General features: G+C 38.7%; 1 protein-coding gene across 2 annotated transcripts in view; it reads right to left on the minus strand.

Annotated features, from left to right (window-relative positions):
* The window catches only part of numbl (NUMB like endocytic adaptor protein), a 54,461-nt gene that overhangs the window by 17,645 nt on the left and 21,149 nt on the right, over positions 1-15,667 (minus strand). The window contains exons 1-2 of one of the 2 annotated variants that reach the window (XM_084419931.1): positions 10,708-11,082; positions 1,445-1,595 (exon numbers count right to left, since the gene is read on the minus strand). In XM_084419931.1, the coding sequence (XP_084276057.1) occupies positions 1,445-1,595; positions 10,708-10,748 (192 nt within the window). In that variant the 5' untranslated portion in view covers positions 10,749-11,082. Of the gene's footprint in view, positions 1-1,444; positions 1,596-10,707; positions 11,083-15,667 lie in introns of those variants that run through there. The other variant, XM_084419932.1, reaches the window with a different exon arrangement.

Raw genomic sequence — 15,667 nt, forward strand, 5'->3', positions numbered from 1 at the left:
AATCGCATATTGCGTTGCATATTTAAAATATTATCAATATAACAGCAGCCATGTCACCCTGTAGCCCAAGACTGGTTGCCCACTGAAGCTAAGCAGGGCTGAGCCAGGTTAGTACCTGGATGGGAGACCTCCTGAGAAAACCAGGTTGCTGCTGGAAGAGGTGTTAGTGAGGCCAGCAGGGGGTGCTCACCCTGTGGTCTGTGTGGGTCCTAATGCCCCAGTATAGTGACGGGGACACTATACTGTCAAAGAGCACCGTCCTTCGGATGAGACGTTAAACCGAGGTCCTGACTCTCTGTGGTCATTAAAAATCCCAGGATGTCTTTCGAAAGAGTAGGGGTGTAACCCCGGCATCCTGGCCCAATTTGCCCAGTGGCCTCTGTCCATCATGGCGTCCTAATCATCCCCATATACTGATTGGCTTCATCACTGTCTCCTCTCCACCAGTAAGCTGGTGTGTGGTGGGCGTTCTGGCGCAATATGGCTGCCGTCGCATCATCCAAGTGGATGCTGCACATTGGTGGTGGCTGAGGAGATTGCCCCTTCTATGTAAAGCGCTTTGAGTGCCGAGAAAAGCGCTATATAAATGTAATGAATTATTATTATTATTATTATTATAACAATATTTCATACAGTTGCCTGCGCTCTGCACGTATGTTATGGGCACGATGAAAGGAGAGAAGCTAAATGAGCCTGAGTCCGACCAAAGCCCGATCTGTAAAAAAAAAAAAGGCCCGACTGCTCCCAATAAGTGACAAAATAACACCAACATTTTCCTATTTACATGATGTGATTTGTATAGTCACAGCGTGTACGAATAACAAGGTCACATGAGACACAACCATCTTCTAACCGTATACATACTGGGAACTATATTCTCAGAAGGCGAAGCACTGCTACTTGGGTGGAGTGATTTGCTCGCAGCGCTTGAGAAGCCCCGTGGTGAGGAGCAGAGAGTTCGCTCAGAGTTGGAGTAAATCACTCCGCAGAAGTAGCAGTGCTTCGTCTTCTGAGAATATAGTTCCCAGTATGTATACGGTTAGAAGATGGTTGTGTCTCATGTGACCTTGTTATTCGTACACGCTGTGACTATACAAATCACATCATGTAAATAGGAAAATGTTGGCGTTATTTTGTCACTTATTGGGAGCAGTATGCTAGCTGGAGCCGTTTACATCCAGTCTTTGTGCTAAGCTAGGCTAGCGGTGGATGCGTCAGACAGAGTTACAGCACGCACGGAGATGAAAAAGGTATGTATGGACTTAACTAACTCTGGGGGATACTGTGAATAAGCTAAAGTCCCAAAAAGTCGGCGTGTTCCTTTAACATTAACAAAGATTAATAAATGCGGTAGAAGTGCAGTTCATTATTAGCACATGTTAACTAATGAAACCTTATTGTAAAGTAACAAAGACTTAAAAAGCCAGTTGACTTCTCAACTTACCCGGACAGGAAAGTTGCATTTGCCCTTCCGTACAGCCTCTTCATCTGCTTGCCATTGGTGTGGCCGGCTGGCTTCCGGCACATAGGTGGGCTTCTTCCTGCGCAGGCTCTGACGCAGCTTATTCATCTCCACGCTCTCAAACTCTCTGTTGCTGAGGACAAGAAAGACGACGTGTTAGCAGGAGCACAAAATAGCCCTTACTTCACCTGAGCTTCCAACTGTGAAGTCAGGACACACACTGGCTGGATGTCAACTGAATGTTGACATATCATTACAGACGGCAATGTTTACAGTCATGCTGGATAGGCAGGATGTGATCACTCTGATTTGGATCTCAAAAAAAAAAAAAAATGCCACCAACATTATTTTCAGATTTCTTGGTATTTTGAATGAAAATAACCACAGTATATTGGATTAAACAGAAATTGCAGAGAATGTATTCAACTCGGTCTTAAAAAAACAATTACTTTGCTCTCAAGAGGCCTATTTATGTAACATAATTAGGTCATTCATTCTACCCTTAATTTGCATTGGTAATTTCAAATTCTGATGCACAACACAACAAAGCCAGGCCGCTCTGAAGAATGCAAATATTTGAAGCTGTTTAGTCCAAGTTACGCATGCACATCATAAAAATTGGTCAAAGACACAACATCAAAGACTTAGATGGACAGTTCAGTGAAACAAAAAAGAAGATATTTTGAAATATTTTACAAAAAGGTAAATGGGGACTGAGACTGTTAAACTTATGTTAGCTTTTTATGTTTTGATTTTCAGTTTTCAATTACATTTTAAAAAAAAATGTGTTATGCGCTTTTACTCATTTCAGTTCAGTTTCGAAGTCAAAATTTTTGTTTACTTTAAGTTTTTCATCTGAAATTTATATTTTATTTTTAATTAATAAAATAGTTATTATCTAATAGTTATATAGGTATTAATTTTGCCAAATATCTTTTCCACAAAAGAAAAAAAATCATACGGGTTTGTATAATGACATTAGGCTGAATCAATGGTTAAAACATTTTTGCTTTCATATCCCTCTTACATTTCAACTTTTACATACTAAAATCTCAAACTATAAAAATAATTATTATTACCATCTTTTCACACGGTTCGGCATATCTTCTCCTTTAAAAACTGTACACTTCCCACAAACTGTTGTACTGCGTTCTTCAATGTGAACCACACGCCACACAACCACTTTTGCTTTTATAGCATCACGTCAGAGGCCAAAAGCTCACATTTCCCAAAGCCATGACATGTTACGGGTAACAGGTGCCAAACATGGATTGGCGGAAGCACCACTATGTACGCCTGGCCCGAATCCTAAATGCCACGTAACACACCCACATATTCAAAGAAACACATGATTGTATATGAGTATGTTTTTTTTTAATAGCCCTGGCATCTAAGTCTCTGGAGGCTTTACTCAGTTCTGGCACGCGCCTGTTGCTGAGCTCAGATCGGTTAGGGGTCAGACACAGGATACGCAGGACTGGCACCTGCCGCTCGTCCGGGTAGTGAAGCGGGAATGGGCAGCTGAATAAACCAAATGGCATTTTTAATGAGGCAGCAGGACATTACAGTACCACCAGTACATTCCCAACAGGAGGGTCTAGATGTTTGGCGGTTCTTGATCAAGATCAGTCAATGCTTTTGCAGGAAGAAAAAAAATGGAGGAGCTTCCGAGATTCTGCTATACTTTCGGGATTGATCTAATGGCTGAAAGGCTGCCAAAGCTACAGAACAGCAGAGAGGGAGGGGAAGACATTCGCAGACAGAGAACAGGCCAAAAGCCAATGAGAGAAAGAGAAGAGACTTTATAAGGAGAAGAAAGAAGGAGCTTGAGATGTAGAAGGGGAGGGAGACAAGTGCTAAACACACTCATTGAATCTTATTGAGGTCACAGTTTTAATGTGTGTCGCTCACACTGTGGAGCCAGTCACAAACGTCTTGACTGATGCAGCACCACCGTCAAAACCGTTTAACTGTTTAACTTTAAGTGAGCATTTTGTTGATTACAAATTTGATCTAAATGTAGTAATACAGAAAATGACAATGCACAATTAAAAAGTTCAATATCGACCAATACGGTACTAATGTCATGAATCTCTAGTCGGAGTGTGTATGATTGACTGTTTACATTGGAATAATAACTACTTAAAACAACCTGAGCAATGAATTTCCTTAAATGAAAATTCATTTCAATTTCTTAATGTTTATGTGAATATGTAACATTTAAATAAAAAACTGTTTACTAACATAGTAGTTTCTGCAATCGCCATAGTTTCTGTAGGCATCGCCTACTAATATTTCGGTGTCCTGACACTCGTTAACACATACAGCAAAGAAAACAATTTGTTCTTGAGAGTTTCTTATGAGACCCGCTAGGGAAATTTCCAAAACATGCATGTGAAAGTCACACAACAGCCATAAGAGCTATCCAAGCCATTCCATGGAAATGATTTCATCACCAAATGAAAACCAGCTGGAGCAACATGGGTAGAGTGAACCAAGACTAAACCAAAACAACACTCAAGACTTCATACACAAAACATTTGGCAGAACACTTCTCTTCATGTGTATGTCTGATGGACCGACCATCTACCACATCAGATCCAAGCAAATATCTTGGCTACTATGTATAAAGATTATACATTTATATTACGAATAATCTTGACTTGGAATTCACTGCTTGAGTTGAATGGACCACTTTAATGCTATATTTATTATGCTTTCATGCCCTTTTTGAAACTTGAAGGAGAATGAGAATAATGCATGGATTCTCATTTCTGGGTGAGCTGTTCCTTTAAGGTAATGGGTTGAAAGAAAGAAACGGTGTGGGAGGGAAAATTAAAGAGAAAAAAAAACAGCGCAGTGAAGGGGCTAAAACCTCACTTAGGACGCTTCATTGAGCATACGGGCCGTAGCATCACGTGTAACTAACAAATCAAAAAGGGCTCCTATATAGCAAGAGGCTCAAAATCTACAAAAGACCATCCTAAGCTCCCCTGCGGCATCTCAAGACTGTAGAGATACTGATGAGGCAAAGGCTGCAGTATGACTCTCACTACAGTGTGGAGGCAGGGGAGCAGATATAGCTTTTGTCTCATTATTGCAAAAAATCAATGCTCTCAGCGCAAGGAATCAGACCGCAGCAGCTGCATGCGCTCATTTTAGAGACACCGTGGGTGGACAGTGTAATGGAGGCTTTTTGGGTGCTTTTGAAAAAGGGAGTAATTGTAGCATGACACTTACGGTCTCTTACGGTAGGCTGTGCTCAGGCCTCTTCACTGGCATTGAGAAGATCGGGTGGAAAATAATCACCCACAATTTATTTCAGCAGGGATTAACGGGATAGTTCAACTAAAAGGGAAAATTCTGTAATTGTGTTATTCTATCCTCATAATTTACTTGGCCTTTTATTGTTTCAAACATCTGTGAAATATAAAAAGACATTTTGAAGAATATTACTGCTGCTTAATGAAAATGAATGGTGATCATCAGGCCCTGTCAAGCTCCATAAAGGTCATTTTCATGATGCTTTTTTTTCTTTTTGCAGTTTGAAAGCCCCTGTTCACAATATGCTTTCATTATATGGAAAACAGAAGCTCAGATATTCCTCAAAATATCTTATTTTGTGTTCAATGGAACAAAAAAGGTCATACGTGTTTGGACTGACATGAAATTTCGGTGAATTATAATAGGTTCCGTTATCATGGATGCCCCGATATAAATATTTGGACCAATACAATAAATCTATAATTATTTTCATTATTATGTCCGATAACTTATAAGTAGTTAACTTTTATACTAATTTGTCTAAATAAATGAACAATAATACAATGAAAAAAATGTATAATCTAAATGTGAATTCAGGCGTCACAACATTATAACATATTGTACAAATGAAACTGAATAATAATACTTTTTATTCAGCAAAACCGATTAATTTGATCAAAAGTGGCATTTATAATGTCTATTTCAATTTTTTTATTCAAATAAATGCTGTTCTTTTGAACTTTCTGTTCATATATCCTGTTTTCCACAAAAAAGATTTAGCAGCACAACTGTTTTCAACATTGATAATAATAAGACAAGTTTCTTGAGCAGCAAATCAGCATATTAGAATGATTTCTGAAGGATCATGTGACACTGAAGACTGGAGTAATGATACTGAAAATTCAGCTTTGATCACAGCAATAAATAACATTTTTAAAATATATTAACATAGAAAAGTTATTTTGTAATATTTCACAATATTCACTGTATTTTTGGTCAAGTAAATGCAGCCTTGAAAGTTATGTCATATTTCATCAAATAAGAGACCACAGTTCAATATGAGTTGTACACATATTTCTGGAGTACAGATACAGAGCTGCACAAAAGTGACCCAGTTTTGGACCTTATAAAGCCCGTTTGCAAATATCATCTGACCCAGAGAGCAAAGGCGACTTGTTTCTCTGGCCATCTGTCACAGCTCATCTAAAGAATCCACACCATAACACACCTGCTCAGATTGAGGTTACACTCACACACATAAACATGACACCCACCCACACACACCCACATACGTCAGATCCAGACGTGAGTAATCGTGTTTGCAGATGACAGAGGAAAAGGGGTCAGACCAAATGTTTATCCCAAGAGGAACAGGCCTGTGCTAATATCATCAATACCGAAAGACACTGACACAGTGACCATTATACACTCACAGCCAATGTGAATATGTGGGTCATTCAGGTTTGCAGTACATGCTGTCGATTCAATCACGTAGGAGTTTTCGATCAGAATTCACTGACATAAGCTGATGAATGTTCGTAGCACACAAACTAAACCAATGTCCTAGTAAAGCAATCCTCCTACAAAATGTATGTCTGTGTGCAAGTCGCTTTAAAGAGTTAGACAGCCGTGGGCTGTAATGCAGTGAGACAGCTGATTCAGAGACTGCCATCAAGACAAGTCTCATGCGCTCGATTGACAGACACTCTGCCTAACCAACAAGGGCTTCTGAGGCTTTTCCCAAACCAAATTTTCCCTCAATCCGCCACAGGCCGAAATCAAGCTCAACTTAAGAGGCATGATTATTATTTGGCAAGGATATTTCCCTTGCTCTGCTGTTTATTTTAGGGATATGTAGCTTCTTATTAGCAGTGGTTACGAAAAGACATTTAACTCTCCTTTGGATATAAATCAACCTTACTTAGAGTTGAAACGATGAAAAACAATGAAACAGAAATAGCGACAGATTTTCCTCCAGGTTATTCTTTAGCACATCCAAGTGTAGCAGATTATCGAAAAAGAAAAAAATGTAGGACGTGGAGCATCGGTTGTTGGTTAGATTTAGAGATGTGGGCATTGCATTCAAAAATTGAGCAAGCTTGTATACAGTAAAGTATACTTTAGTTTGTATGCGTATGAGTCGAAAAAGAAACTGAAGAGACAGAACAACAACACTAAACTACTGGACAAACATTCATCTTCCTAGTGCGAATATGTTCATGCACGCTATCACATAGTTAACTTTGAAAGGATATGCTTTCAGCTCTAAGCAAATGCCTGTTCACATCCAAACTGAGGTATACTTTGGGCTTAAAAGATTGGAGAAATCCAGCAGAAAATGGAGTTATGCAACAACAACAAAATTACAAGGTCAAAACTAATTTAATCAAATGAAACTGAATTAAACCTTGTGTCATTTTTCATTGAACAAAGACATTCAAAATTGATTAGATAAACAAATGAAGAGATTATCATAAGGCCTCCTACTTTCTTTTGAAGTAGGACACTTTCCGGTTCATCTTCATCCACCTTGGTCTTCCTCAACACCCCATATATGCCCACCTGACGTCCGTAAATATTTTTTAATTGGAAACATTTTATCGCACTCCCTAGACTCTCCCCAGGCCTACAGAAAGAGGCATTATTCACAAGTTTCTTCTCACAGCATTTGTAGATTAAACTTGAAACATGAGAGACAAAAAAGAGATAAAATGGGCAATATATCTGAGTTTTCTACCAAGAGTGAGGGAAGGAGGGGCCTGTGAACGGCTGTTATCAGAGGCTTTGCATGTGAATACCTCAGTTACATCTCCATACTTAAAGGATTAGTTCACCCCAAAATGAAAATTTCCTAATAATTCCCAACGTCATCACGTTGAAAGGTCACGCCGGCGCCGGCAGAAGTACCGCCCCACTGTTTACAATGCGACCGTACGTAGGAGGATAGTTCAAATAGTATTGTTTGCTATTATATATATAGTAATAGTATTCAGTGAATATGAATATGAATAGTATATGAATAGCATTCTGATGAATATGAATAGTAGTTCAAATAGTATTGCCGGCGCCGGCGTGACCTTTCAACGTGATGAAACTGTCACGTTCCCTGTCCGTTTGTTGATCAGCTCAATCCGAACTATTGAAGGTAAAAAGTCTATAAATTATTATTTATTTTTTTAAATGACCTATCGTTTCGCTAGATAACAACCTCTTCTTCAGCTGTGATCGCGTACAGCCCGTTTAAACACCTCAAAGACTTTTGAAACTGCATTGATTTGGACTTAAAAACGATGGTAACCAATGAAGTCCATTGTTAGAAGACAAATCCAGAAATGTTTTCCTCAAAAAACATAATTTCTCTCCCACTGAGGAAAGAAAGACATGGATATCTTGGATGGCATTGGGGTGAGGAAATTATTAGGACATTTTCATTTTGGGGTGAACTAATCCTTTAACAGTCAAACTCTAACCCTAACATGTATGTGACCTCCTTGAAACCTTCAGTTCATCCCCTTACATTCTTAAACAGCTAACATTCTCTAGAAGCGATTCCTTTGTCTTCCTTCCTCTAATCCCTCTGTCAAAAGCATCATATATTGAGTAACAATAAAGGTAGAGTGTCTGTTTTCAGTGCATTCAATAAAAAAGATTAATATAGTTAAGTAAGAAAATCTCAACTCATGCAAGATTAACTAAATTAATCATGTATAAGCAGTGGTATTGATTGAATGCACATAGGAAAATAATATTTCTCTTACATATCTTGCTTATCTAAATGTGATGTAATGTGTAGTTTTCCTTGCTGTGTTGACTGTAAAAAACAGTTTTATTTTAGGTGTTTTAAAAAAACGAAATAAATGAAACACACAAGCTTTTACTGAATGTGCAGACTGGGCAGACTGCAAGGAAAGAATGGCTAAAGGTCTTCTTGAGTCTTGACTTGAATTATTGATTTAGTTTATTTTGGGAGAAGGGCAAGACATTGAAAATAGCTCTGAGGTTACTTTTTCAACAAAATGTCAACCAAGTACATAGTCTCTCATGGATTATCCAACATACAGCGGGTAGATTGACATCCAGGAGGTTTCAAGAGCTGAGGCTTGACCTGTCTAGACAAGCATGAGTGATGCTCTTGAAGAACAACTCAACCTTGAGATAAAATTGAGCACCTTGGTTTTCCAAAGCTTTTCTGACCATTTTGAATGGTCATAAAATATATTTTTTGTCAAACAAAGATCTGCATGTAGAGTCGGTCTGGCTGATCCATCGTCTAAATAAACTTGGAATAGGGATTAGTCACGATGGTCGACTCGTCAATTAATGAAATTCAGTGGGCAACTGGGATGTGTTCCTGGGTCAATATCGTTGTTTGTTCTGAAGCAACATTCCCATCAACCAATCAGATTGTAGGGTTAGGCTTAGGCTTGGGACTTCCTTACAATTTAAGGGTTGGTTAATTAGTTGGGGTTAGGGTCATAAATACGTCCATAGGGAAAAATAAATTGACCTAGAAAGGAAAACTGTAATATAATAAGATTATTTTTCTTACTCCATAAGAAATATTCATATTTTATCTTAAAAATAAATATTAAATAAAAAAAACCACACAATTCAAGATATATTCTCTGTAAACAAATCCTAATATTGTACGTAAACCATTTTTCTTCTGAGGTAAATATGTTTTGTTTGAATAATTTTTTATATACTTTTACTTCTTTTTTTTTTTAAGTGTCGAATGTTGTTCCAGGACAAACAAAAGATCATATCAAAATTCTAAGAAAATCGCTAATGGGTTAGAAAAATACATAACACTATATTTTAGGGTCCAATTCTCACTATTAACTAGTTGCTTATTAGCATGCATATTACTAGGATATTGGCTGTTTATTAGTACTTATAAAGCATATTAATGCCTTATTCTGCATGACCATATTCTACATCCCTTAATTACCCAATACCTGAATTTCACGAGTTCACATCTACATATAATTATTACGGTAAAGGTTATGCGTATTTGGCGTGCTGTCCGGGTGGAGGGCTCCGAGCTCGGAATTTCTGCCCGAACCCAGAGTACTCCCCCCGTTGGTGAGAATAGATGGAACTAGAAGTGAGGAGATGGAACTAAAAGTGAGGAGATGGGGTGGAGGTGGGATGCTGAATAAACTGTCAAGGAACAGAGGTGGGTTCTGCTGTTATTTATATTGTCCTGAGTTGATTACTGATTGATCTCCACTTGTGCTAATTGGGTTAATTATCTGCACCTGCTCCTCCCGAACCTTGTTAATAAAACATCATTTAACAACTACCTACTAACTATTAATAAGGAGTTTATTGAGGGAAAAGTCATAGTTAATAGTTAGTTAATCTAATCTAAACATATATTCTCTGAAAACAAGTCTTACTAGTTTTGTTATATGTTTTAATCTGGGGGAAAGTTGGGATTTTTTTCTTAGTAAAAATTATGATTCCTCATACACAATTGTAGTGACCTATTTTGCCTTCTGCATATCATGCATGTAACCGTGGCCCTTTAAGGCCACCAGTAAGAGAAACTGATAGGTAGAGACATGAGAATCCTCTCAGTCCACTGCGTTCTCTGTAATGATGCCCTTCCAGGAGAGGAACATCAGACATGATCAGTCTTTAATTTGTTTTCTGATCAACCAGCCTACAATGCATTTGATAACTGCAGAGAGCCACAACAACAAATACATCAAATGATAAACAGACAGATAAGTATCAGCTGATCTATTCAGTTGGTATATCAATTTATCTATTCATCTGAGCCATATGGAGGCTCATGCAGTTACTTCCTGTAAGAGTATTAGCCAAACACAAGCCTTCAGAATAAGCTTGGTTACTAATCTGTAAGATGCACTGGTTCTAGGACCTATGTATTTATTCAATAAACGAAGCAAAACATCCATTACCCTATTCCTGTGAGGCTAATTCTTCATCTTTAAATAGAAAAAAAAACTCACCTCCCCTCTTCCGTCTCATCCATGTCACTGCTGAAACTCATTTTAGACAGATAGCAGAAGACCAAAGCCAGGTAAAGTATCAAAATCGAACCACCGATGGTTTCGCAGTCAAAACTGACGTTTGATGTAAAGCTTGAGGCAAAATGCTGCTGAATATTCAGTACTGGGATCCAAGAGAAGGAGGAAACCACACCTCCCCTTCAGAGATTAACTTGGAGAAGGCGACAATAACACATGTGCTCAGTCTCATCACCATATGTGTCCTCGCCTACAGAAACACACGCGGACGCAGGGAGACATGCGAATTTGCCAGGATGTGCTGAGCTGCAGCCTCTGAGGAACAAATCAACTTTTTGTCTTTCCACAACATAGACTGCGAGGGGAGGATGGAGAGCGAAAGATAGAGAGACAGGGAGGGGAGGGGAGAGAGAAACAGAGGAGGAGCGCGGGCGGAGGTGATTAGACTGGAGATGGTGATGACACACTTTCAGTCGCCCATCTGCAGTGCCAGTTGTCTGTGTCGTTGTGTTTGTACTCTTGCTGTGTTCCTAAGCTGCACTCGGCTCTTTAGGCATCATTTCTACTCATAGAATAGCTAATGTAAAAAAGACAGTTTTGTTATTCTGATAGATTAGTTATTGAGGACAGAGCACAGTACGTGCACATAGCATGCTTCCTGTAAGCCTATTAATGCTGTAGTTATGAAGAATGACCTCAGTGCACTGTACTGCTACTTGCGTAACAAAATGCCTTTCAAAATTGAAAGACATACTGCCTTTTTATTTGTATTTTTATATTGCTTTTTATTGTTTTATTTGTAACATTTTTCTAAGGAAAGACATTTCATTGACATTTATAATGAATTATAATGAATTTTTTATTATTTGCTATTTTTTGAGGAAAAATATTTACTTTAAGATTTTAAGTTAAAATTAATCATTTTAGATAATGATTTAATAAATTATTAGCTTTTTTCAACTCACAAACCCCCTTTTTTCAATTTTATTCCATATTCCATTTTTATCTATTTATTATTTGTTCTGTTTACATGTGCATGAAAGGAACCACAAAAAAAGTAAATTGTAGGTCATGCTTAAAGGTGCAGTGTGTAATTTCTGCAATGTTAGTGGAACAAACCGAAATTGTTTTCAAACAGGTTTCCCCAAAAACTGTCACATTGTTTCGGTATAGAGTAAGTCCCGCCTCAAACTCACACCATTGGTTGAGCCAATGTTGCCATGATGCTCAAGCAACATTTTGAAAGCATAATAGTGTTTCCTTTCCAAGCTTACTTATTGCTGTCTCTGCACAATAAACTGGGATATGAGAAAGTATTTTGAAAGTGTTAGCCCTTCTTTTTGTTGTACATGTGATAAAAACGTTTTATTTTTATCTGGAAATTATGAAATCGCTCAATATGTCACTTGAACGCACATCATTAGGACTAACAAACTTATCTGTGACAACTTCACAGGACTTGAAGGCAGTATAACTGTTCCTTCAACTTCAGCTGTCTTGTGCTGACTGTATAAAATCATCACTTATCTTTCAAATCATGTCGCTGCACCGGGAGTCTCTTGGCCGGTCCGACTGGTGGAGCTTCCCTCTGGTGCTGAATTGATCACACTCTGTTGATTGAACTTGTCCTAAATTCTCATGACCCAAATGAGGGTCCACCAGCAGGACTGGATCAATGTATTCACATGGACATTTAACCAGACTAATCATGTCTAGCATTTTGTATAGTTGTTTTGCCCAGAGGCAATAAACAGAGGGGTCTTGAGCTCGAAAGAAAAATCACATGCAAAGTCTAGCAAAAGTATTTTGGTCCTAAAACAATTCTTAATTAATTGCAAATTTTGTCACACACTTTAATTCACAGCACTTCATTCTCCAAATGGAACCCCTTTGGATTAGGAAACTCTCCAATTTAGATGGATTGGCACATAAATACAAATTTGTATGCTATTTGTTAGTAGAGATGTATGTATATCCAATCCTCTCTGATATGAAATTATAAATGCTACATAGGAGGACCTCATATGAATATAAACAGGCCTCCTGGCAAACATGCTTTCCGTTGCCAGTCTGTTAAACAAGAGTCAATCAATGTGCCCTCCTCTCTCTAGAGGGTCAGAGAAAGCGAGGTCAGATTTATGTAGTTTGACTGTATGAGCCGCATCCTAGAGAATGACAGTCACAATGATTCAGTGGCACATTGCCCTCTACCTGCACTGAGCAGCAACAGGACAAAGGCCTGCGTATCTTTCCTGAGCCGTCAGAGGATGATGTAAACGAATCTGTCAGTAGGCTACAGCTATACCACGGCACAAGAGATCCACATTAAACAATCACTCAGAGTAAATTAATTCATTGTAATTTGTAATTTTGTTTGAGAATGTCGTTATCAATGAATTGCAATTTTATGTCTTACAATACTGCAATATTACAATCTAGTTTTACTATCAAATCTGACCCAATTAAAAATTTTAACACACATTCCTGGTCATATTGTACAAAAAAATATCACCTCACACTATTCTAAAGAGGAAGATAATCTGTATGTGTAAACTTTTATCAAAATGTAATACTTTGGATAAATACTATACTAATTTCTAACAATAAAATGTGACAAACTATAATCTTAGCCAAGACTACATTGAACATTAAAGGGTTAGTTCACCCAAAAACTTAAATAATGTCATAAATTACTCACACTCATGTCATTCCAAAAACTAAAAGACTTTCAATCATCTTCGAAATACAAATTAAGATTTTTTTTATAAAACCTGAGACTTCTGTCCATCCATTGAAAGTCTATTCAGCCAAACATTTAATGCTTTAAAAAGTTCATAAAGAGATCTTGAAGTAATCCACATGAATCGAGCAGTTTAAACCATATCTTCTGAAGAGACATGATCCCTTTTTACAGATTCTCGCATGTCAAGCAAATATGTTTGACCTTCCATTTACCATATTTGATGTGCACTACGTATGTGCTGATCAATGTTTATATGTGAACAGAGCTTGACATTGACACCCCCCGAACTGCCATTTCTCCATACATATCGATACTGAAATATTTTAAATGTTTCCCATACTCATTTTCCACAGAATAGAAATAAAGTACATAATTGTACCTTTAGGGGTACAATGGCTTGTCACTGGGGCTGTACCCTCAAGGGTACAATATTGTACCTTAACCTTTAAAAGAAACGGTACATACAGTATATGTACCTTTTGACCCTCAAAAAGGTACATATATGTACCTTGAGGTCCAATAATAAGCCTTATGGGGTACGTTAGTGTAGACCAGGGTTTCTCAAACTCGGTCCTGGAGGGCCACTGTCCTGCACAGTTTAGCTCCAACCCTGATCAAACACACCTGAGCAAGCTAATCAATGTCTTCAGGATCACTAGAAACTCACAGCTAGGTGTGTTTGATCAGGGTTGGAGCTAAACTGTGCAGGACAGTGGCCCTCCAGGACCGAGTTTGAGAAACCCTGGTGTAGACTGTAGTACCTTGGGGGACAGAAATGGACTCCTACTGTACCCCTATTTCTGCTCACTCTCTCATCTCACCGACAGCGAGTTGACACACAAACCTGCCTCCTCTCACTCACTCGTTTAATTTACTCCAGATGAATATTGTTGGTGTTACAGGGCTTGAATTTTGCCGTGGTATTGCGCATAATTTTACTCATTCCCGCAGATTTTGTGCTCACACCCAAAGTGCGTGCACATAAAGCAGCCTCTTAGTACTAAATTGAGATCTTTTTCACTGCTTATTGCGTTTAAACAGTCAAATACACACAACAATGTCAAAATGCCGGTCTTGGCAAATAGCCTATTCACAAACACAATCAGTTATGTTTTTAAGTTAAAGGTTGTATCAGTGATTTCAGGCCCAAAAAAAAGAGATCACATTCATCTAATATTTCCTAACGATCCGCTAGCCGCCCGCCCCATAAGCATGCCGTCAAAAAAACGCGTCTCTGTAGGCAGCCTAGGCTCTGAGATCTGCACACAAAAACAATTGGTTTCACCAACCACTCAAAACCAAAACAAATAGTGTTCCAACCAATCACCGACAGGGGGAGGGTGTTGTGAGGTTTTGAGCCAGCTTCTTCTTCAGCTCCGACTTCGCATGCAGCTGTACATGAGCACAAAACCTCACAACACCCTCCCCCTGTCGGTGATTGGTTGGAACACTATTTGTTTTGGTTTTGAGTGGTTGGTGAAACCAGTTGTTTTTGTGTGCAGATCTCAGAGCCTAGGCTGCCTACAGAGACGCGTTTTTTGACGGCATGCTTATGGGGCGGGCAGCTAGCGGATCGCTAGGAAAGATTAGATGAATGTGTAATTTTTTGGGGGGGCCTGAAATCACTGATACAACCTTTAACATAAACAGTTGAGAAAGAAAATGCATGTGCAACAGTATAATGGATCTGTGCGTCAGGTCTTAAAGTGACAGCAGCATAATTTCCCTGCAGCCAAATTTTCACATATTTTCACCATGAAAAGTATGTCAAAATTGTGGCCAGTGAAAATGCTGAGTGGCTGAAAATGAAATCGGTTAAGTGATTTTGTCTCTCAGAAACCTTGGATTTGGAAAGAAAGGAGGGCGAGTAAATGATAGAATTTAAATTTTTAAGTAAATGAGTGCATGTAACGAGCAGTTTACTTCCAAAAGTCCCAACAGAGGGCGGGGACTATAACTTCCCTCAGCTGCCCTGCATTCAGTCCCATCACCATGGAGGGGAGCCCCAGGCTCATGTGAACACACTGGCCCAGTCTGCTTGTTCTCAAAGCCTCAAGGTATAAAAAGCAGCCCATCTGACGCAGAAGCACTGATATCAAGCAGACGAGAGCCTCCGGCGAGGCCCAAAGAGGCGCAGAGACCAGTAGCGATGCCACTTCCTTGTTTGTTCTCTCTAACTCCACTGCATTTGATTACTAA

The sequence above is a fragment of the Rutilus rutilus genome (assembly GCF_951802725.1).
Source record: "Rutilus rutilus genome assembly, chromosome: 9".
NCBI classification, from domain to species: Eukaryota; Metazoa; Chordata; class Actinopteri; order Cypriniformes; family Leuciscidae; genus Rutilus; species Rutilus rutilus.